Source organism: Mixophyes fleayi, chromosome 3 (assembly GCF_038048845.1).
Source record: "Mixophyes fleayi isolate aMixFle1 chromosome 3, aMixFle1.hap1, whole genome shotgun sequence".
Lineage (NCBI taxonomy): Eukaryota > Metazoa > Chordata > Amphibia > Anura > Limnodynastidae > Mixophyes > Mixophyes fleayi.
This window is the reverse complement of record NC_134404.1, coordinates 345,113,197-345,136,018: the sequence shown is the minus strand read 5'-3', so window position 1 is coordinate 345,136,018 and position 22,822 is coordinate 345,113,197. Positions and strand designations below refer to the sequence as shown.

General features: G+C 43.0%; 1 protein-coding gene across 1 annotated transcript in view; it reads right to left on the bottom strand.

Annotated features, from left to right (window-relative positions):
• Positions 1-6,403: 6,403 nt before the first annotated feature.
• DNAH8 (dynein axonemal heavy chain 8) overlaps positions 6,404-22,822 on the bottom strand; it is a 354,390-nt gene continuing 337,971 nt past the window's right edge. Inside the window, exons 91-93 of the mRNA XM_075204457.1 lie at positions 17,518-17,707; positions 16,279-16,400; positions 6,404-6,815 (exon numbers count right to left, since the gene is read on the bottom strand). Coding sequence (XP_075060558.1) covers positions 6,528-6,815; positions 16,279-16,400; positions 17,518-17,707 — 600 coding nt within the window. The 3' untranslated portion in view covers positions 6,404-6,527. The remainder of the gene's footprint in view (positions 6,816-16,278; positions 16,401-17,517; positions 17,708-22,822) is intronic.

The window sequence follows — 22,822 nt, the reverse complement described above, 5'->3', positions numbered from 1 at the left end:
TCCATATCCTCTTGCGGGGTCCCTGGTGAAGTCTGGTCGGGGCCTTAGACTCAGCCCCAGAGTATTTGGTTGTGCCAATCCAGCCTGCTATTGTCATCTGTGTGTGTATGTACTCCACTACACTTGCTGTCTATCTCTATCCTACAAGGTCCCTGCAATATACTCAGTGGTATCCATTTACTTATTACCTTAACAGTGTCAACACCTCCGTGTACCTCATTACACACTACCTGCTGTTCATGTATGCTACACACTGTCCAATCAAAGCAAAATCCTTTGGGTACTTTAGCACATGCTATACCCTGCCCGGGCAGTGCCTACACAGTTGTATACACAGTTGCACATTATCAAACCCCCACACTTCATGTACTCAGCTGTACCCTCAGCATTCTGTCTATAGTGTCAAACACCTCAGTGTACTACGATGGGACAGCCTCCCTATGTAACGCATCCATACATCTTCCGATGTGCTCCCCTGTAGATACAAAATCCCAAGTTCTAACAAGAATGAACCAAATCCTGGTTATCCAGTCATAGAGATTCTTTCCAGTTACAAACCTTTTTGAGGTGCAACAAGGACATAGATCCTAACACTCGGGACTAGTGTACAGATATTGTTCTTTATTAATCTGGATTTTAAAAAATAAACAACAGAGCAAAAGGCAAACAGACCAAGGTCAGGAACCAGATCAACAATCACTGAATTACTGAGCTGGATAAAAAGAGGATTTATGTACTTGCATTAAATCCGTTTCTCTGATTCCGTCTGGGGGACACTGCTTACCATGGGTTGTGGAGGGAGCTTGGGGAGTTGGCACCTAACTAGTTAACTTTTAGTACTGCCGACAGACCCCTTCCCTCTACAATCCTCCTGCCTCTTCCTCTTCCTGTCAGTTAATTAAAAAGCCCCAAGGAGAAAAGGCCAATCAACCAAAAGCACACAGAAGAAAAGCAGAAGGGAGGGATCGCAGTGTCCCCCAGACGGAATCAGAGAAACGGATTTAACGTAAGTACATAAATCCTCTTTTCTCTTTCATCCAGTCTGGGGGACACTGCTTACCATGGGGACGTTCTAAAGCAGCCCCCTAAGGGTGGGACTACTCTGAAAATCCCACTCGTAAAGCATTACGAGCGAAATTTGCATCCGCAGATGCAAATACGTTAAACTGGTAAAATTTTGTAAAAGTGTGGACAGAGGACCAGGTGGCTGCCCTGCAAAGCTCGTTGCCCACGACGCCCCTACCGATCTGGTGAAATCGGCCGTAAGTCTCTCCAGCACAGGGCGGTTAGCCTTTATGTAAGCTTGCTTAATGGTTGCTGTAATCCATCTTGCAATGGACTGTCTTGAGACTAGCATCATAAAGAACAAACAGAGAATCAGTACGTCTAATCTGAGAAGTTCTCTTGACATAAATGCGGAGAGCCCTAACCACATCTAACTTTTCCATAGACTGTTGATCCGAATGGAAGTAGATGAGAAGACCGGAACTACAATTTCCTGGTTCAGATGGAAAGCCGAAACTACTTTTGGAACAAAGGAAGGGAGGGTTCTTAACACCGCTCTGTCCTCGTGGAAAACCAGATATGGTTCTCGACAAGACAGAGCTCCTAATTCCGAAACCCTACGTGCAGATGCAATAGCCAAAAGGAAGAGGACCTTCCAGGTCAACCACTTCAAATCTGCCACAAGTAATGGCTCAAAAGGAGGCCCCTTAAGCATATCCAGTACCAGGTTGAGATCCCATGGTGCTGTGGGCGGAACATAGGGAGGCTGAATATGTAAGACTCCCTGGAGGAAAGTCCTAATATCTGGTAAATCCGCTAATTTCAGGTGAAAAAATACTGACAGGGCTGATTCCTGAACCGACCAAAGTCCCTGGAGCCGGAGGTGCAGAATTACCGCCCCCCCAACCTTTCAGGCTGGCGTCTGTAGTGGCTATGATCCATGGCTATGGAGCAAAGGACCTACCCACTGTCATGTGATCCTGAATCAGCCACCACTGAAGCGATTCTCTCGCCCTTGGAGATAGAGAGATCCTCTGGAGATCCAAACGAAGGTGGGATCCTGACCCACTGAAAACAATGAGAATGGGCTCGACCGAAGGCGATGGTCTCGAAGGAGGCCACCATCTTTTCCAGCAGCCGCATGCACAAGTGCATTGAGGGGTTGGGAGAAGACAAGACCTGAGTTGTTATACTCTGAATTGAACTGATCTTCTCGACAGGTAGGAACACCCTTTACTGGCTGGTGTCCATAATAAGCCCTAGGAAAACCATGCGTTGACACGGAACCATCTGGGATTTCTTTAAATTTATTAGCCATCCATGGCCTTCGAGAACCGCCAAGGTGAGGGATAAGTGATGACTTAAGCAATTCTCTGTGGAGGATTTGATGAGCAGGTCGTCCAAATAAGGCACGACCTGAACTCCCTGAAGGTGAAGACATGCTGCCATAACTGACATGATCTTCGTGAAAACCCTCAGTGCTGTTGAGAGGCCGAAGAGGAGGGCCCGAAACTGATAGTGGAAGGATCCCACCGAGAATCTTAGGAGAGACTGGTGGTGGATCCAAATGGGAATGTGGAGGTATGCGTCTTTTATGTCTATAGACGCCATAAACTGATCCTTCTCTAAGCCGTTTATCACCGACCTTAGTGATTCCATCCGAAATTCGTCCACCCTTAAGTGCACATTGAGACCCTTTAAGTTTAGGATGGGACGAAAGGAGCCGTCCGGCTTCTTGACCAGAAACAGGTTTGAATAAAACCCCTGTCCTTTCTGGTAATCTGGGACCCTGCAGATAACTCTTTGAGAAAGAAGTGAGGCGACACAATCCTGTATTGCCTGCCTTCTTGATGGATCTCGGGGTAGCGGAGTTAGGAAGAAACAATGTGGGACCGGGCCCAGCAGGTCTATCCTGTACCCCTCTGATATAATACCCCGAATCCAAGGATCTTGGGAGGACGCTGCCCACTGTTCCTGAAACAAAGACAGACGTCTCCCCACTGGTGCCCCATCCGGAACAGAGAGGTCTTGGGGGCCTGGTGCCTAGCTGCAAACGAGGATCTCCCCCTGGCAGAGGAGCCTCGAGAATTTGGCTGTCTGCCTCTAAAGGACTGTCCTCTAGGTAAGGAGGTCCCCCGAAAGGGCTGACGAAAGGAGCTGACCCGAGGGTTTCGGCTCCTGCTAGAGAATACCGGCAAGGAAGAGCTTTTGCCCCCCATTGCCTGTGAGATCAGGGTATCCAATTCCGGGCCGAACAAACCTGCTGCTGAAAAAGGAATGGTTTCCACTGACTTTTTTGATTCCGCCTCTCCTTCCCAGTATTTCAGCCATAATGTTCTTCTTGCTGAAATAGATGCAGCCTGAATAGAAGAGGATACAGCCGCTGAGTTCTGGGCCGCCTCATAAAGGTACCCCGATGCCTCCTTCAAATGCAAAGGCAGGGGAAGTAAATCACAGTCCTGCAAGGCCTCTGCCAGCTGGTCTGCTCTTGCTTCCATGGCTCTAGCCACCCAAGCTGAAGTAAATGTGGACCTAAAGGAAGAACCCGCAGCCGCAAATATAGATTTTAGCTGGGATTCCACCCTGCGATCATTGACATCCTGCAGAGATGTAGAACCTAGAACTGGAAGTAAAGTGCTCTTGGCCAATCGGGCTATTGGAATATCCATTTTTGGAATACTCTCCCAGCGAACCACATCTTCCTCCTGCAATGGATACAGGGAAGAGAACCTTCTTAAATAGACTTCTGTCTCTAGGAGTAGTATCCTCCGGTTCTGGGAGGTCCAACGCTTGTCTCACTGCTAAAACCAAATCATTAATAAATTGGCTTTTAGAGCTTTCTTCCTGTTCCAAAGGTTGAACCTGGTCAGGATCAGAATTAATTTCCCCCTCTTCCTCTGAAAACTCCTCAGAGTCTGAAAGGACCATAAGGGTATTATCAGATCTAGACCTCCTTCTTTTAGCAGGCGGAATGTTTGGGGATTCAAGTAACTGGTTTAGTTTATCCAAACCCTTTATAAATGCTGCAGACCATGTCGGTTCTGTGGGAACAGGGGCTTGGTCTGTATGAGAAGCGGAAGGTCCTGGTATAGACGTTCCAATAGAACCTGTGGTAACAGGGAGGCCCAACTGAGTACTAGTATTATTAGCCATCGAAGTAGCCACAGTAGATAGCAATTGATTAGGTTGAAAAAAACCATCTGTGCTAAAGAGGAAACCGACTGTGACAGGGAGGTCACCCAGGCCGGTTCCTCCATCAGTGGGGCTGAAATATGCTGGGCTTGCGCAGGGGGGACCCCTGCCTCGCAGACAGAGCAGGGCGCCAACGGGTCTTTCTGCCCACAGGGTAATTTTACATTACATTTAGAACATGTAAAATATTTTGCAATAGGGCCCTTTCCCTTATCTGACATTTCTTAATAAAGGAAGGCACACCAAACACACAGACTTAAATTGTTAAATTTAGCTGAGTAGAGAGAGAGATATAAATGTGTGGAGAGAAAAGTGTAACAATAAGTAATCAACTAATCTAGATATAAAAGTTGTACTTGTAAAATTTTAAACACGAAATAATACTTAAGCAAGTAGGAGAACTATAATATAACTCCTACTAGCCCACTTGTACACAGCAATACAGAATATGTGTTTAAATAAATCAGATACTTAGCCCATAGGCCAAACAGGGGAGAAGTCCAACAGCAGTGTCCTGGTGCCTGCTCCCTCAGATCTGTTCTCTCTTCCCGGGCTTCTCCATGGCGCCAGAAGACTGGGATAAACCATCTCTCTCTCTGGAAGGAGGGAGAGCTCTATGTGTTAGCTCCCCCCTTCAGTAATGCTGCCTCTGCAGCGTTTCTGTGTCTGAATAAAAAATTAAAAGTATTATGTGGCAGAGTAGTAGATGCCCCCTCCTATGTATGAGGGGGGTTCCTGGTATAGCCCCCTTCTCCTCTCCTCCGAATCCAAGATGTCTGCCGTCAATGCAGTATCTGATAACTGGCGCTCTATGCCTGCAGTGGCAGCGCCTGTTATCGGGGAGGCTCCAGGAGTGACAGCGGTCCGTGAGACCGCTTGTCACTCCTAATTCAGGCACCAATTTCTTCAATCTCCTCCTGTCCCTGTCAGTGAGAGCCGGTGTCTCTCATCTGACAGGGTAGTGCCTGCGCTGCCCTGCTGTGAGTGTGTTCTCTATATTAGAACACACTCCAGCTCTGCCACCTGTAAAAAAAAGTTAAAAGAATAAAATAATAGTTAAAAATTACCTACAGTACTAAAACACTGCCCAACTCCATGGGCACCTAAAAAAAACTAACAGGAAGAGGAAGAGGCAGGGGGATTGTAGAGGGGAGGGGTCTGTCGGCAATACTAAAAGTTAACTAGTTAGGTGCCAACTCCCCAAGCTCCCTCCACAACCCATGGTAAGCAGTGTCCCCCAGATTGGATGAAAGAGAAATTACATTATTCATTATTTTAATGCAATAAAGTAATTGATTAAATTAATTTATAATGTAAAGAATTAAAATGAAAAAATTAGGTTACAGTCTTACAGTTGCATGGTCAGTGTAAGTTGGATTCCAACATGTGGCCGGTGCGGCAACATTGCAGAGTGTGTGTTCATGCTATATATATGTGTGACAGTCAGTGTAACCACAAACAAACACACACACACACACACACACACACACACACACACACACAAAGACTTTATAAACAATCTCACACATCTACGATCTGCAGACAGTCAAATTCAACCAGATTTTTAAAATCTGACCAATTTTGTCCAATTTAATAGACATTTATTTGAACGGAGCAGTTTAAGATGTATAATTAATGTATGGTAAGGTTGCCACTTGAACCCTCCAAGAAAGGGTCAATATAAAGTACTAGACCTATCTTCGGGGCCTGTCAGATTATAATAGGCGCAGGTTGGACGATTACCTGGGGCTCAGAGCTGTATGCTGGCCCATGGCATCTGCCCATCCATCCTAGTCATGTGCTGGAGTGCAAGATAAGTAAGTCTACCCACAAACGAATTGGCCATTTAGTTTGTCGTAAAGCATTGTGGCTGACTGTGTGGACAATGGCAGAGAGCTTGTTGTTTCTGACGTTCACTGGCTGTTTCCAGCAGCAGTGCAGAAGGCCCAGGGAAAAACTGCCATATTGTCCAAACAAAAGAATGAGGGGGAGTTGTAGGGAAAGTAGTTGCTGCACCAGGGTCCGATCAGCCTCTTAATATACTTGTCCAAACTACTAAAACATTCAATACAATATATAGTCTAATGGATTTTTGAGTGTTGGTCTGTCACAGATTTGAACTTCAAGAACTTGTTGTATTTTGATTGGCCAGAAATAAAGTATTCCTCTCAGGATTCAGTGAATTCATAATAAAATATAGTAACACTTGTGTAATGTGTTTACTTTTTAATTAACCAGTTTTAAATGACTAATACAGAACAACAGTTTAAGATAATTAAAACAGGAGAAACAATGTGGAGCTAGAAGCCATGTTAGTCAGCTTGGCTGGTTCATTTGATATAGCACAAAAGGGCCACTCCTCGTAGGATCCAATGGTCAGCAGGCAGACTGGTCCTCAGATAGATGACAGTCACATAGGATAACTCTGTCCTCACAGGCTTCTTGTATACAGGGCACATGTACAATTTAGGATCTTTTATAGCAGGTGCACTAACTGCAAAAATGTGGACCACAGGAAGCAGGGTATGTAATACCCTAGGAGTGGATTCAATTAATTTACTGTTTCTTTTGTCCCAACCAGCTCCATCCAGGTACAGTCCATGGATATAGACCCCTTCCTGCATGAGACATAGACAGATTACTTGACAAGAGAAACGTACATTCTTTTACAATAGGCAGAACTAGTAACATTTCTCAAGTAAGGGAGGATAACTCAATATATAATATATAAATTATATATCAGTACATTCTAAAGGTGTCAAAGCGGTGATCAACTTGAAATACGTCAGCAAGTCTTCAGTGCTTTCGGATGAACACCGCGCATGTAGAAAGTGACCCATGAAGAATGTAATCTCCTGTCTTATTGACATCAAGGAATTTAATTTAATTCTTTACTGGTCACAGAATAAATAAATATGACATACACTCATATCCAGCCCAGATGTAATACTAAAAGATCTGCTTGAGAATACCAGCCTTAATTCTGTATTAATTACTTATTTTAATTAAAATCTGGTTAATGGAGGTTGTCAGCTGAACATGCACGTTCCCAGAAGATCACAATGAATGCTTTAAAGGCATATTGCTACATTTCAACACAGAGGTTTAGAGGGCAGGCAACAGTGTCCTGTAGGGATATTGATGAGTGTAGTGTGAAATTAGTTTTAGTATGTACATTTATAACAGATGGGATACAGTGTAGTAAATGGGGGATTTTAGATGATGAGCATAATATATGCATAGGAATAATGGGCAAATTCACTAAAATAATATATGTTGGATGCAATATAGGATAGATGTCAGAATATCTCTGTTTACTCAGAAAGACCATCATAAACAACTCATTGATTTGTAATGAACAAATGTAGCTGTCCTGCTACTGCTACTTTATACTGCATCAGACTTTGTTTAAAAAATAATTGCAATAACTATTTATTAGAGAGAAATATTCTCATCACGCCACATTTGGACATGAATTTTGCATATTTAACCACACAGAATTTGGCCTTATCGTGGTCTCAGTTCTACCCTAACTATACCTTGAACCATAGCAATATGTGGGGCGCTGGAATATGGGGTACACCACCAAAGAGATTGAGCACAGTCATTATGTGGCCACGAGGTCTGCTGCTCAACAATGGAGCATGGGACCACGGTGTAACATCAGTATGCTCTGGTGATGGACTGGCTCTGTCCTGAACCACCAGGTATTACCGTGTTGTGGCGTCTGGTGGAGGAGGGGGACAGAGGGCTACTGGAATACTGTGCAGAGGGCTGGTGACATTATCAGCAAAAGTCACTGACGTGGACACAGCCTTCCTTCCACATGGAGCTGTGGTATAGAGCTGCCATATTACCAGCTTCTCCACTAGACACTAAAGTAAAGAAAGACATAGTGGAAGGAGAATTACAAATATGTAACAAAGTAAGAGAAGGAAGACATTGTCTGACCTTGTGGGGGTGGCATGTGTGACAAGGGGAGGGCTGGGGTTGTATAAATTATGACTATGAGAAGAATGGGGGGCAAAAATGGGTGAGATGAGAAGGGTTGGGAGGGGCATATGGGTGACAAGGGGTAGGTTTAGCGTATGGATAAGACTGGAAGGATGTGCGTAACATAACACTACACTGAGGTGGATAACGTATACACAACGTTATTGTATTATAGATGCCAGTATGTGACAGTCACCAGCAGCAGCTTCTTTCCCAAGCTGATTGAAAACGACAGTGAGAGAAAGATGAGAAAAAGGAGCTCTAATTTCGGAGGCACACTATCTATCACCAGTATTGACTCATGAGAATTCACAAAAGACTGACCATGAATTTTCTATTATCATTAAAATGATTTTTAATTAGTCAGTAATAAAACCAAATCTAAGAGATATGCTATCATTTCTTCCCTAGAAAAATTGTTGAAAAATTAATTTTAGAAAAGATTTCAAAACTGTGTCTTTAAAGAAATAAAATTAAGTGGAGAAGAGATTCCTCGTATGAAATACCCAATGCTCATTTTGTCTAGTTATATCTTTGTGTCTTATTCACAATGTAGAAATATATTTTTCTGCAAATACCTATATCTCCAACGTATCTCTCTAATTCTTTCTAGATCCTATTACTGAGGGTTCATTTTCACAGCTAAAGTTGTAGATTGGAAATTTCTTGTATTCACATTATTCCACAATAATATTTGCAAACACTCACTCTCATATTTAGTATCACTTTAGGAAAATGTTTCTTAAATTCCCAAACTCAATTTCTTCTTTTTTACACAACTGTGTTATCCACTTTTATTTTATATAATATTTTTATACAGCTTGGTTATACATTGTTACTCCTAGCTTATTTGTATTTAACCAAAAGCAAACTTCTCAGTATCCTTTTTTGCTCTGAGGTCTCATCTGCATATGTTAGTGCTGATCAGCAAAGTATTCAACCGATAAAATACATTTTTTAAATAAAAGCTGATTTTATCTAAATCCAAATCAGCTATATTATTAGTATTATTGACTTCTAATTACGCACTACTAATTCATGCTTATTATGCAGGAGAATTACTGACTATACAAGGATCACTTTGTATGCTATGCCACTAAAATTCAGAGTTATTGGTTCTAATATATATATTTGATACACTGTTGCTCATAGTTATTCCTATTTGGCAGTCAGAAATGTCAGCACGTGGGAGGGAATTCAATTCCCCCCAAAGTAGCGCCGCGATAATTCTGTTACCGTTATTGTGGTAAAGTTAACCCGGCATTGAAACTACCGTAATAATGGTATTTAAGCGCACTATTACCATAACAACGGTAATATTGCGCAGACCGTGTTACTTTTTTTTAAGTAACACAGCCAATTGAATTCCCCCCCATAGTGGCCTTTTAATAATCAAAACCCATGTAGCATTTCTCATGCATTCACTGCTAACAGCTGATCGCTATCCCAGTTCTCATGCTTACTGAGTTTGAACTTAACTGCCTGCAATCCGTTATTCAGCCATTACTAGTCATGAGCCGCTAGAGTCTGATCGATGAAACAAAAAGGAGAGTGAAAAAGGCAGAGATAGTTATTAGTTACAATACATATATCTGGTAACCTTCTGGTCTAATTAGCGTCTCAGTTCTACTTTTAATTATTCCCCCACATAGTTTTAGAGATATCAGGTTATATAAAAGAGCATTGGATATTTGAACCGAATCCTAAGAAACACATGTTTCGCTATGGCTTATACAAGGGATCCCATCCCTTGGAGGTGTGCCTCCGAAATTAGAACTCCTTTTTCTCTTCTTTGTCTCAACTTCTATATTGGTTCAATGAGAGCACCCCTTAAGAGAAAAAAATTTGGGATATATTACTAGTGTGAAGTGAAATAAATGTTGATAGAAAATAATTCTACTGTGTACAATATCTTCCTATATATACTGAAAATCACATTGAACTGAATGGAGCCGGAAAAGCTTTTGCCGCTCAGCCAGACACAAGTGTCTGGTTCAGCTCAATGTCATGTAGCAGCAGAGATAATTTTACTTCCCTCTGGATAACTTCATGGATGAAGATTTTCTATGGACTACAGGGGCTGGGGGGCAACTGACCTCCAGGGCCAGTCCCATAATGGGCTAACTTGGGCTGGGTCACTGGGCCACCTGCATTTTTTTACCTTTAAAATGTTCCCAATAGGCTGCTGAGTCAAGTCTTGACCCCCGGGCTAAGATTTGCCAGCCCTCCGCTGATGGATTACACCAGGAAAGGTTTCCTTGGGATGCAGCAGTTTAATAAAAGGTAAACAATGGTTTGTATTGTAATAATAATAAAAAAAAATCTCTGGCAGCCACTGGCAAAAATGCATTTGTTGGAGGGGAGTGAAATGTTACAGCCACACAGTCTAAGTAACATAACAATTACGTCTCCATTAAAACTGCATTAACACCTAAAGTGTGGAGCATTTTTGTTCACTACTTTAAAAGGTCTGTAGAAGGGTGTGTGTGAGTGGGGAGGCAATTAGATGCCTCAAAGTCCTTTACTGCAGCCTCTGTTGGCCCCCACTGCTCGCCCACCTACGCAGTGTCACACAGCCCTGATTTTTGGCCGTGGTAGTTAAATAAAAACGTAGCCCTAGTAAAACGCTGCCTGGAGCAGTCAAGGGGAGGCAAAGGGGATAATTAGCATAAGATAAAATAATAACACTTTAAGTAACGATAATGCTACAACTGTTTTTCCTTCTCAATGATACTATCCTGATCTTTTAGTTCTTGTGTGACCAGCAAGTGCAGATTTAATGACCAATCTTCTATGACTGAATTTTTCTGAGAGAAAGACTTTCATTGCTTACATAATAGGACCTTCAACTAAAAATAAGAATGTTACAATTGGGGCACTCAGGAGTCTACTACACAATTAACATGGAATCCGTATTTAGAAAAATTTAAGCCAAAGGTCTAGCCAAAATAATGCAACAGCAAAATAAGAGGATTTTTGTACTTACGTTAAATCTATTTCTACGAGTCCATCTGGGGCACACTGCTACCACGGGGTTGACTGAGGGCACTTGGAGTTGGCAATTAAATAGTTGAACCCAAGGCACAGGCTGATTCACACTCACATAGGCGTGCATAATAACAGACCTAATCCAACGAGCAATAATTTGCTTGGTGGCTGGCTACCCTCTCTTAGGGGAATCGTAAAGCACAAAAAGAGACACAGTCCTCCAACAAGCAGAAGTTCTTTCCACATAAACCTTCGAGACCACGTCCAGACCAACAGAAGAAGAAGAAGACCCAGAAGAGGGCACCCCTTCCCGAAAGGCCGGAACCACTATCTCCTGATTTATATGGAAACCTGAAATCACCTTTGGGAAGGTACAATCCTGAGGACCACTCTATCCTCATGAAATACTAAATAAGGAACTCTACAGGACAAGGCCCCTAGTTCTGAAACTCTTCTTGCAGAAGCAATTGCCAACAGAAATACCACCTTTCATGACAAAAATCTGAGGTCAGCCGACTATAGAGTTTCAAAAGGAAGGCCGCTGAATGACATTAAGAAACCAGGTTCAAATATTACATGCAGCACCCACTGAAGAAAAGTACGAACATCAGGCAGGGAAGCTAATCAGCGTTGGAAGAAAACAGAAGGAACCGAAAACTGAACCTTCAGGGAAATTAACCTAAGACCCGTCTCTAATCCATCTTGAGGAATAGCTAGAAAACAAGCTAAGCTGAAAGATGTTGGATTATGACACTTCCTCTCACACCATTGTGCATAAATTTTCCACACCCTGTGGTAGATCCTGGCTGACAGCAGCTTTCAAGCCCTCATCAGGGTATCCACTACTCTGGGGGAGAAACCTCTGGATCTCCAGAGGTTGGCCTCAGCAGCCATGCCATAGGAGGTAAGTCCGGATGATGAAAAGGTCCTTGATTGAGCAGATCAGGTCTGAGAAGAAGGGTCCAACCTAGTCCTTCTGCCATAAGCAAGATGTTTGTGAACCAAACTCGTGTGGGCCAATTTGGCACCACTAGAATCACTGGACAACACCTCATCCTTACTCACCGCAGCACCTGAGGAATGATCGGGTTTGGAGGAAAAAGATATCCTAGCCATAATTCCCACTTCATTGACATCACATCCACCGCCGACGCCAGAGGATCTCTGGTTCTTGCCCAAATAACTATAGATGCCAAAAACTCCAGGGGTTCCAATCCGTTGATCACAGAGCGAACCGATTCCATACGAAATTTGGTTATCCGAAGATGAAGATTGAGACTTTTGAGGTTCAGAATCGGCCGAAACGAACCGTCCTGCTTGGGAACCAAAATTAGGTTTGAGTAACACCCCCTGTCTTTCTGATCGTCTAGAACTCGGCAAATGACACCAGCGGAAAAAAGGGAAGCGACCGACTGGAGCATCACCCTTCTCCTATTCAAACCACGGGTTCAATGGAGCCAGGAAGATACGTTGAGGAGCAGGACCCATGATGTTTATGAAATAACCTCTGGATATCATTCCCAAGATCCAAAAATCCCTGGTGGACGCCGCCCATTGATCCTTGAATAACTGAAGGCGACCCCCCACCCCTGCAGCTGCGAGGAGAAGGGGAATCCTTTATGCAGGAGTCTTGTCTGAAATCTTGGAAGATGGATGCCTCTTAGAATAGGAACCTCTTCCTTTCTGAGAGTGTCCCCTGAGAGCAAGTGGTTTGCCTCTATTTGAAGAATGCTGAAAGGAACCAAATCGAGGAATCCTGGGCTTAAAAGTGATCACAGGTAGAAAAGAGCTCTTACCTCCTGTAGTCTGACTGATCATGTTATCTAATTCAGGACCGAAGAGGACCAACCCTGAAAAAGGCAAAGCTTCTAAGGACCTCTTGGACTCCCTGTCAGCATTCCAGGAACAAAGCCAAAGCGTTCTCCTAGCTGCCACTGCAGAAGCAGACACCAAAGAAGAAATGGAAGCCGCATTCTGGGCTGCCTCATAGAGATGAAGCTTCCTTTAAGTGAAGAGCCAAGGAAAGCAATTTCAACTCCTGCAGACCCGTAGCTAATTGGTCGGCCCATGAGTCCATTGCTCTGGCCACCCACGCGGATCCAAACAAGGGTCTAAAGGATGTGCTAGCCGCAAGGAAGATGTTCCTTATAAACCCTTCCAACCTGCGATCCGTAGGATCTTGAAGAACCGATGCGCCAGGAACTTGCAGTGTAGTATATCGGACTAACCTGACCACCGGAGTATCTACTTTGGGTAATTGTGCCCAATGAGCTACATCCTGTTCCTGAAGAGGACAGAGCATCGAATACCTGCGAGGAACTGAACACCTTTTACCCATTTGTTTCCAGGCAGACTTGGCAATCTCTGTAAGTTCCGCTGACACTAGAAAACAGTCAGTTCTCGGTCTACTGCGTTTAAACAAAGCCTGAGCAGGTAGGAACTGATCTTCTTCCACCCAGGCAAGTGTTTGACACACCGCCATCACCAAATCCTGAATTCCTTGGTTCCTGCAGGTGTCATCCCAGTCACCTAAATGTATAGAATCAGAATCCTCCCCTAATTCACCTTCCTCTGTGGATGAACCATTCAGAGTCAGAAAGTAACAAAGGATGAGAAAAACGGGAGCGTTTGACTTTAGGCGCCAAATGTTCAGAGGAGTCTAAATATATGTTCAAGCGGTCTAAACGCTTTCCAAAAGCGGATGACCACGCAGGAGAAGGCAAGGCCTGTGGTAAGTCACCCCCCCAAACCATCTGAAGTCCAGGAATTAACCACCTCCACAGAAGCAGCCGAAGAAGAGCCAGTATTTACATTCATAGAAGAGGAATTAGCTTCTGCCTGTCGATTTATAAGTTGGGTGAGCATAGAAACAGACTGCACCAAAGAATAAACCCACACCGGCTCCTCCACCATGGCAGAAGGGCCGTCCCGGGTCTGCACGCCCTGGTCCCCCGCTTTACATTGCGCACATACAGCCCCCTGGTCCATCAGACTGTCCCGTCGGCAGCTTTGCGGAACATTTAGAGCAGGGATAAAACTTACCACAGACACTCTTCCCCTTACAGACATTGTAAATACCAATTTTCTCACATACCGTCTATTCTCTCCTTTCTTTTTTTTTCTTTATTTCTTTTTTTTTTTTTTAAGAAATAGAAAGAAATACAGTACAATAAAATAAATTCTGTTATTGCAGTCTCAATTATAAGTTATGACCCAGGTCAACCACCCCCAAAACATCAAAAGGGGAATAACACTGTAATACCAGTCCTAGCTACAGAATCTGGTATAAATACCCTCAAAGCAGAGGACTGAACAGTAGCTGTTGAGACAGACAAAATAATGTCAATATATCCCCTATGGGTTACTTAGCTGACACCAGGAGGAATTGAAAGGAATTGAGAGGAGAAGCCAGCAGCAGAAGAACTATCTAAGATGCCCCTGAAGTCCGACAGCAATGAGAGGAAACGGCGAGAATATCTCCCGCTTCGGAGCATACCACTGACAGTCAGAGAGTCTCACACTTACTCCCTGCTGTCCAATGCTTCACACACACAGAAGAGAGCCTCTGTGAACACATGCTGCCACACTATGTTAATTCCTGTATCACTGCCCACTCGGAAATATCTCCCACTCCTACAGCTTCTCCACGGGCTCTGTGAGATCCAAGCCCCCACTCCACCTCAAAGGGGGACTTGGTATCTCCCAACACGTCGGGTCCTTAAATGAAGTGCAGCACTCTGCCCGTGGACACTGGACCCGTCGGGACAGTGCAGTGATAGTAGCATAGCGCTGTCACTGCCCGCGGTACTTGTAACTTCTTCTTGTTCTTCTTTATCTTTATTTTCTTTTTTCTTTTTTAAAACAATAAAACGGAACATTGTTCCATTAAAGACCTAAGTGGAAAAATTTTAACAAACACTTATCCCCACATAACACTCACTAAAATAAGAACTAAAAAATAATAAAATCTAAACTAGACAGCAAGTCCTGCCAAGCAGTACTAAACACAGCCCAACTCCTTGGGCACTTAAACATAACTAATGTCTATGGGGTTGCAGAGGGGAGGAGTCAGCAGCAAGTTTAGTTATTAACTATTTAAGTGCCAACACCAAGTGCCCTCAGACAACTCCATGGTAGCAGTGTCCCCCAGAGTGGATGATGTTCTTGTGAAGTGAACTATAGTTGATTAAAAATCAATTTTAAGTAAGTAGCTGTTGTGTGAGTATTATTCCACAAAATGTCCCAAAATTCTCATTATTTTTATGCTGTGTGCAGGGCCGCCTTCAGAAAAAAATCGGGCCCAGTACGGGCCCCTGTGCCACCCGGCCCCCCCCCCCCCTATGAGCGCCCCCCCCATGAGCAACACATACTTACCTGGGGCCCACCGCTGGTCTCCGTTATTCTGTCACCGTGACAGCCAGGCACCAGGATCTGATCGCAGGGGTGGAGGAATCATTCCCCCTGCGATCATGTGATCTGTCACAGGCAGAGCACATGATCGCAGGGGGAATGAATCCTCCACCCCTGCGATCAGATCCTGGTGCCTGGCTGACACGGTGACAGCCAGGCTGAAGACAGAATAGCGGAGACCAGCGGCGGGCCCCAGGTAAGTCTGTGCTAAGCTGTTGTACCGGGCCCCCTGGTGAGCCCGGGCCCGGTACAACAGTACCCCCCGTACCCCCCTGATGGCGGCCCTGGCTGTGTGTAACATAATGTGTATATTTATGTTCAATAGCACCACCTACAGAAAAGATAGATAATTTATATTATATCCATGAGAAGGATGTGAGTCTAACGCCAGTGCGGATATATCATGTTTGTTGTATAATAGGGCCCTTTACGTTTGTGGAAATTCATAGCATTTAATGCGTTAGTGGAGCGTAAGGCAGAAGATCCCCAGTACGCTTCAATTTCAAAAAGTTAGCAATCCTGTTCACCAGGGACTGATTCCAGGTCACTGATTTGTTTTTTTCCAGTCTCAAGAGTCTTCTGTTTGCATATTCTCCCTATGGTCTAATATACCTCCAGCCAGAAGTCTTCAATAAAGTAAAAAATCAAATACTATAAAACAAATATGACAATATCATGTAAAGTACTCACAGCCGGAGAGCCAGTTATTTCCTCTTTCATCAGTTTCAGTACTTCATTTTGCACAGTGACAGCATTAAGATCCCAGTCTGTATGTGCTCGCGTAACTTCTTGTCTTATAGCAGTTACAAATCCTGGAACAGAAACAGTGTTCAATATAACCCTGCCGCTAAAGAGTGAGATCGTTTCATCTAAAACGTCAGACTTGACACCCAGGGCATCACATAGAGTTTGATACAAGTACTTTTTTGGCATGAAAGATTAATTTCTGTACTGTACATGGGCACCAAAGATGTGCATGCATATGTCTGTATGCAGATTCGACCACATCTTACACCTACAATTCCTTAAACGTAGAGAGGAGAAGTGGGGCAGGGATGGGCAAGTGTAGACCAATTAAAGTATGGCATGTTCAAATAATTGTGACTAACTCAGAGGTGGACACATCCGCAGATATACATCTCTTGCAGGTGCACAAGCCCTGGTGCTTAGATACATGATGCTGCTGGTGATAATCATCAGCACAGACTTTTACAGTGCAAATTAAAATGATTAAATAAATACATTTTAAAGAAAGCATTCCCCTTCTCCCAACAAAATTGATTTGGTTGCCACTAACGCTTGAGGACAGTGTTGGGTCTCTCAGCACAAAACTAACACAGGCCAGGCTGGTCACACTATAACATGAACACACAGCATGAGGTCCCCCTGTCATCCTGGGAGACATCTGCTTGTAAATTACAATTGTTTGTAGGAGTTATCTGAGCTGTGTTTGTATACATAACTGAGTGATTTTTGAACTGTGTTTATAATTGAACTGAAAACTGGCTGTTTGCTTGCTCTTAGTTTGACTATTTCCAGGCCTCAAATTACTTTTATGTTAAATTAGGACTATTCTTAATGTATTCTGTCTTTACAATAAATGAGGGTATGTCAGTACCTCAGACCGACAATTATTTATGAGCAATATCTCTCCGGCGTGCAGCCTGCTTAGGAGACATTCTCATTATTAACGCGCTAATGAATATTTGTGGTAATAAAACAACAATGTGTGAATTTATGTTTGGAGGCTGAACGATTATTACTCTTGGAGTAAATGTATTCAGTAACTTAAGGTAAAATAGACACACACATTCCACGGCTGAATGCACCTCCGCAACCAGACAGATACATAAAAAGTAACTAGAGTAACTCATGACTGGTTTAATTGCTGATTTAGTGTCAGCTATTTTGGGTTGCATAAGTACAAACCCTGTGGATTGAAGAATCCTGTCATCCAGAAGACATTTGGTCTTCCCTCATAAATCCACGATCTGAACTGGTTGTTCCTCTCCAGGAGCTCACTAAACCAGAAGCCAAGTGTAGCAGAATCCCACGACACTTTTCTCCATACTTTAGGAGTACGTGCATTGTACATGTAATCTACGGCGTCTCTCAGATTCTGGATAACATAATAAACAAGCACATTAGTAGCTCTAGAAAGCTGTGAGAGGTCACAGTTTTAGGTTATTTTGACATATATACAACATACAAAGCCAACGTGATACGTAACACATGTATGTATAATCTACAACAAACTACAGCCGCTGCCTCAGAGTGCGGAGATATGAGAAGAGCAGTATGGATATCATATAACACAATGCATGAAAGAAGCTCTAAAACATATCAGACACTATAGTGTATCATGCATAATAAATCTATATATGCAGCCATAAAACAAGGAGGATTTCTGTATTACCTGGTAAAATAGTAACATAGTTGATGAGGTTGAAAAAAAGACACCAGTCCATCAAGTTGAACCTATTTGAATCTCCTGCAATCTCAAACTTATATTTGAAATTGATCCAGATAAAGCAACCGACAATCTGTTTCCATCGGGAAAAATTGCTCCTGACCCAATATTGCAGTCCTATTTCTCCCTGGATCAGCTACTATTCTTCATTTTAATTAACCGTCGTATCCCTTGATACCCTTTTCTGCTAAAAATTTGCCTAACCCTTTCTTAAACCTATAAATTGAATCTGCCATCACAACCTTGCCTTGCAGTCAATTCCATATCTTGACTCCCCTTACTGTAAAGAACCCCTTCCTTTGCTGGCTGGAAACTTCCTCTCCTCTAACGTTAGGGGGTGACCGTGTGTCCTGTGTATAGTCCTTGGGGTAAAAAAGTTCCCATGAAAGTTCTCTTTATGGACCCTTAATGTATTTGTACATAGTAATCATATGCCCTCTTAGACACCTTTTTTGTAAAGTAAATATGCCTAAACTGGATTTCATAACTTAATGACTCCATAACCTTTATCAATTCTGTAACCCTTCTTGAACCCTTTCTAGTTCCAAAATGTCTTTTTTATAGAGTGGTGCCCAGAACTGTACTCTGTATTCAAGATGAGGTCTAATTACACTGACTTCCCTTGCATCTATTCCTCTTTTTATGCCAATAAAATATTGGCACTTGCAGCTGCTGCTTGACATTGAGAACTATTGCTAAGTCTATTGTCTACAAGCACTCCTAAATCCTTTTGCATTTTAGATTCCCCTAAATGTGGCCTATTTAATTTATAGAATGCGTGCTTGTTTTTGATCCCTAAGTACATAACCTTACATTTATCTATGTTTGATGATGTAATGTACTATGTTTAAAATCATTCCCTTAACATTGTTGCATGAAGCACCTAACAGAAGTCCCCAACATGTACTGAAACATGATTATAAAACCAGCCAGTCTGTGCCGTCACCACCTTTATGTTAATATCATGAAAGGCTTGACTAAAGGAGATGGCTGCAGTAATCTGTTCTATTAATGAGTGATGTGTCCACAATTATTTTTTCTGTTTTGTTACATCAGACGTCCCCAAGTGGTAACACAACTGTGGATGTGTACCAATATGAACACATTCCATAAATGCGTTGCACCACACAAGTCCTGCTCTTCCTAAGTTACTCCACACTTGCTTTACATATATTATTGGGATAACTCTATTGTAAAGTGCTTTGCTGAACATAATGCTGAGGAAGACTCTACCCCTCATATCTGAGTAATATCACACCAGGGATAGCAGGCTGTTTATGAGCTATGTAAGAATGTAGGGGTCAATTCAGTTCCTTGGTTTCGTGCATGACAGTAAGTCACATGAGACAATCATGATACAATTTTAGCTTTACATGATTCTATCTTGCGCGATATAGCGACAAATAGCGCCTATTTCTTTCACCAGTTAATGTATAGGGTGATTTGAAAAATTCTTATTAGATTCATTTTGTGTAATAGTTTTGCTTGCGTGCAGTGAACTATCTTCTGAATCTGCTCACCACACTTGTATGGGGAAAAGATTTAGAAACAGTGGGATTTAAGCATGTAATCTATAAATATGGAATACTTTATTTTTTAAAAATAATCAACTAATACTTTGAATTATTAAAAAAAACATAACAGCTGATATAACTATATGCTATGAATGTATGAATGTCTATTGTCATTATTGATGGCAGAGTTAAGTATGTGGAAGCCTATTATTGCATCAGTACAGTAAAGGATATTATCTTATGTGACCACTGAAAAAGATTTTCTTGGTTAAATAAAAACATTTTTGCCGTCCAAAGAGTATATGTACTAACCTGCAGGTTTGAAAAAGTAGAGATGTTGCTTATAGCAAGAAATCAGATTCTAACTGTCATTTATTTAGTACATTCTACAAAATGACAGCTAGAATCTAATTGGTTGCTGTATTCAACATCTCCATTTTTTCAAACGCCCAGTTTAGTAAATATACTCCCAAGTCTCTTAGTTCTATTCAGAACTGGCATTGTGGATGCATAAAAAAGGTAGCAGAAAACCACATACAAAAATGCATATAAACCATCAGGAAATTAATGGACTATTGAAATTGAATGGCCTGTTGAAATGAATGGGCTATTGAAATTAAAGAGATTTTTTAGTTCCCTCTAATACAGGGGCCCAACAAACGTGGGACCCCCTCCTAAAGTGGACACCAGTAACAGACTACACAAGTCATCCTATTGTAACAATTATGTAACGTGTACAACAATGCAGTATGTAGGTATAAATATGGAGTACTTGCCTTACTCTAGATCAGCGCTGGCCGGCCGGTGGTGCGGAGTCTAACGAACCCCCTGGTGTTCACCAAGAACCGCTGCAAGGCGGGATGGGCTTTGCTGCGGAGGATTGCAGGTCGCGGTCCACTGGTCTGCCTCTAGAGGTAAGGATGTAGGAGGTAGCTCAAGATTACACTGGAACTGGAAGGTAGTATCAGGATAGCCAAGGTCTGGTACACTGGATACAGGTAATGCGTAGTCAGCAAGCCTGGGTCTGGTACACTTGGAGCGGAGATAATGCGTTGTACAACAAGCCTGGGTCTGGTACACTGGAGTGGAGATATATACGTAGTCAGCAAGCCGGGGTCTGGTACACTTGGAGCGGAGATAATGCGTCGTACAACAAGCCTGGGTCTGGTACACTGAAGTGGAGATATATACGTAGTCAGCAAGCCGGGGTCTGGTACACTTGGAGCGGAGATAATGCGTCGTACAACAAGCCTGGGTCTGGTACACTGGAGTGGAGATATATATGTAGTCAGCAAGCCTGGGTCTGGTACACTTGGAGCGGAGATAATACGTGGTCAGCAAGCCTGGGTCTGGTACACTTGGAGCGGAGATAATGCGTCGTACAACAAGCCTCGGTCTGGTACACTTGGAGCGGAGATAATACGTGGTCAGCAAGCCTGGGTCTGGTACACTTGGAGCGGAGATAATACGTGGTCAGCAAGCCTGGGTCTGGTACACTTGGAGCGGAGATATATGCGTAGTCAGCAAGCTGGGGTCTGGTACACTTGGAGCGGAGATAATGCGTCGTACAACAAGCCTGAGTCTGGTACACTTGGAGCGGAGATAATACGTGGTCAGAAAGCCTGGGTCTGGTACACTTGGAGTGGAGATATATACGTGGCCAGCAAGCCTGGGTCTGGTACACTTGGAGTGGAGATATATACGTGGCCAGCAAGCCTGGGTCTGGTACACTTGGAGTGGAGATCTATACGTAGTCAGCAAGGAGAACTGGTACACGGAGAATCACGCAGAAATCACCAAGTCAGGGAACATAGGAAATTGCTCTGACGCTGACAGCGCCACCGCCGCGACCGGGAAGAGAGAGGGGATTGCGGCGCTGGAGCGAGGACAGGTGAGTTGTAACACCTATAACATGGAATCCTGCAGCAGGAAGGGATGTCATAGAGGGAGCCAGCACAAGCCTGGTCAGAGAGTACGAGACCCACTCTGGTGCAGTGAAAAGGGTTGGGATCCCAGTATAAAGAAAAGTGGTCACTATGACCCATGTCCATTAGTTTAAATAAAGACTCTACTGTCTTTGTAGTCCAGCAGGAGTAAAAAAAATTGCTCAAAAGCTGACACAACTGCCTGCTATGGGCATGCGCCACTGAATGACTGGAACGTAGAGTGGTGGAGAATCCCAAAAGCCATTCAACCAATCACAAACTTTACCTATGCCCGCTGTTTGTGATTGGCTAGAGGTAAAGGGAAGCCTCAGGCCCCTGAGGAAGTCCATTAGAATCTAATGACACACACAATGGAAAATCTTTTGGCTACACCGTAAGCAGTTTGCACACTTGTATGTTCCAACAGACTGAAGGCTCTAGCAGTCAATTACATTGAACTGAGTGAAATGCAGTGGAAATTGGAACTTTAGGTGCAAATAGTTGTTGTATTTATAGTCCTACTTATCTCGCCTTACCAGATCCGTTTACTCAAGAGAGATAGATAGACAAAGGGATCTCTGACTACAGCCCTTCTTCTTCTATTCATGTGTACATGTAGGGGATCTACTAAAAATCAAATTTCTCACATTTTTTTTATCAATCAAAGCGACAGATGTCACCAGAAAAAAGGGAATTCATTGTTCAAACTCTCTAATATCTTAAACAGCAATTTCCTTTAAATGTATGTAATTTTAGCGATTTCCATCAATTTTAAAAAATGTTATTTCACCAGTGATGTTTTAAAAATCTCAGAGCTTTTCCCATTCATTTGAATAGCACATTCATTTCAATTATGATTCCAGCACGTGTGTGTTTACTTAATGTTATACTTCTAGCATAATGGACAGGGGTCTTAGAGACAGTCCATTACACTGGGATCAGGGGTGGCAATCTTGGTAATTACCCTGGTCCCCATAGCTTGTCAGCACAGGGCTTTGTGGGGGATGCTCTTTTTTGCAGTCCTCCCTTGCCCTAGAGGCATCAGTCTTGCATTGACCAGCCTGGGAATGGTTTTCATTATGGTAGTGGTTCCCCACACTCATGGTCTTCCTTTTATACTGGAAAACATCACAGGCTGTCTAGCCCTCAGGTTGGAGGGAATTTCTATGAGTTTATTAATTACCAGAACTTTCCCCATTCATTGCAATACTTATACATTACATGAATGTTTTCCCCAAATCTTTCAGATCACTGGTTTTGAAGTCATCTCGGGTATGTGAAACCAGTGAAAACATTTTTGGTGATTTCCACAGATATTTACTAAA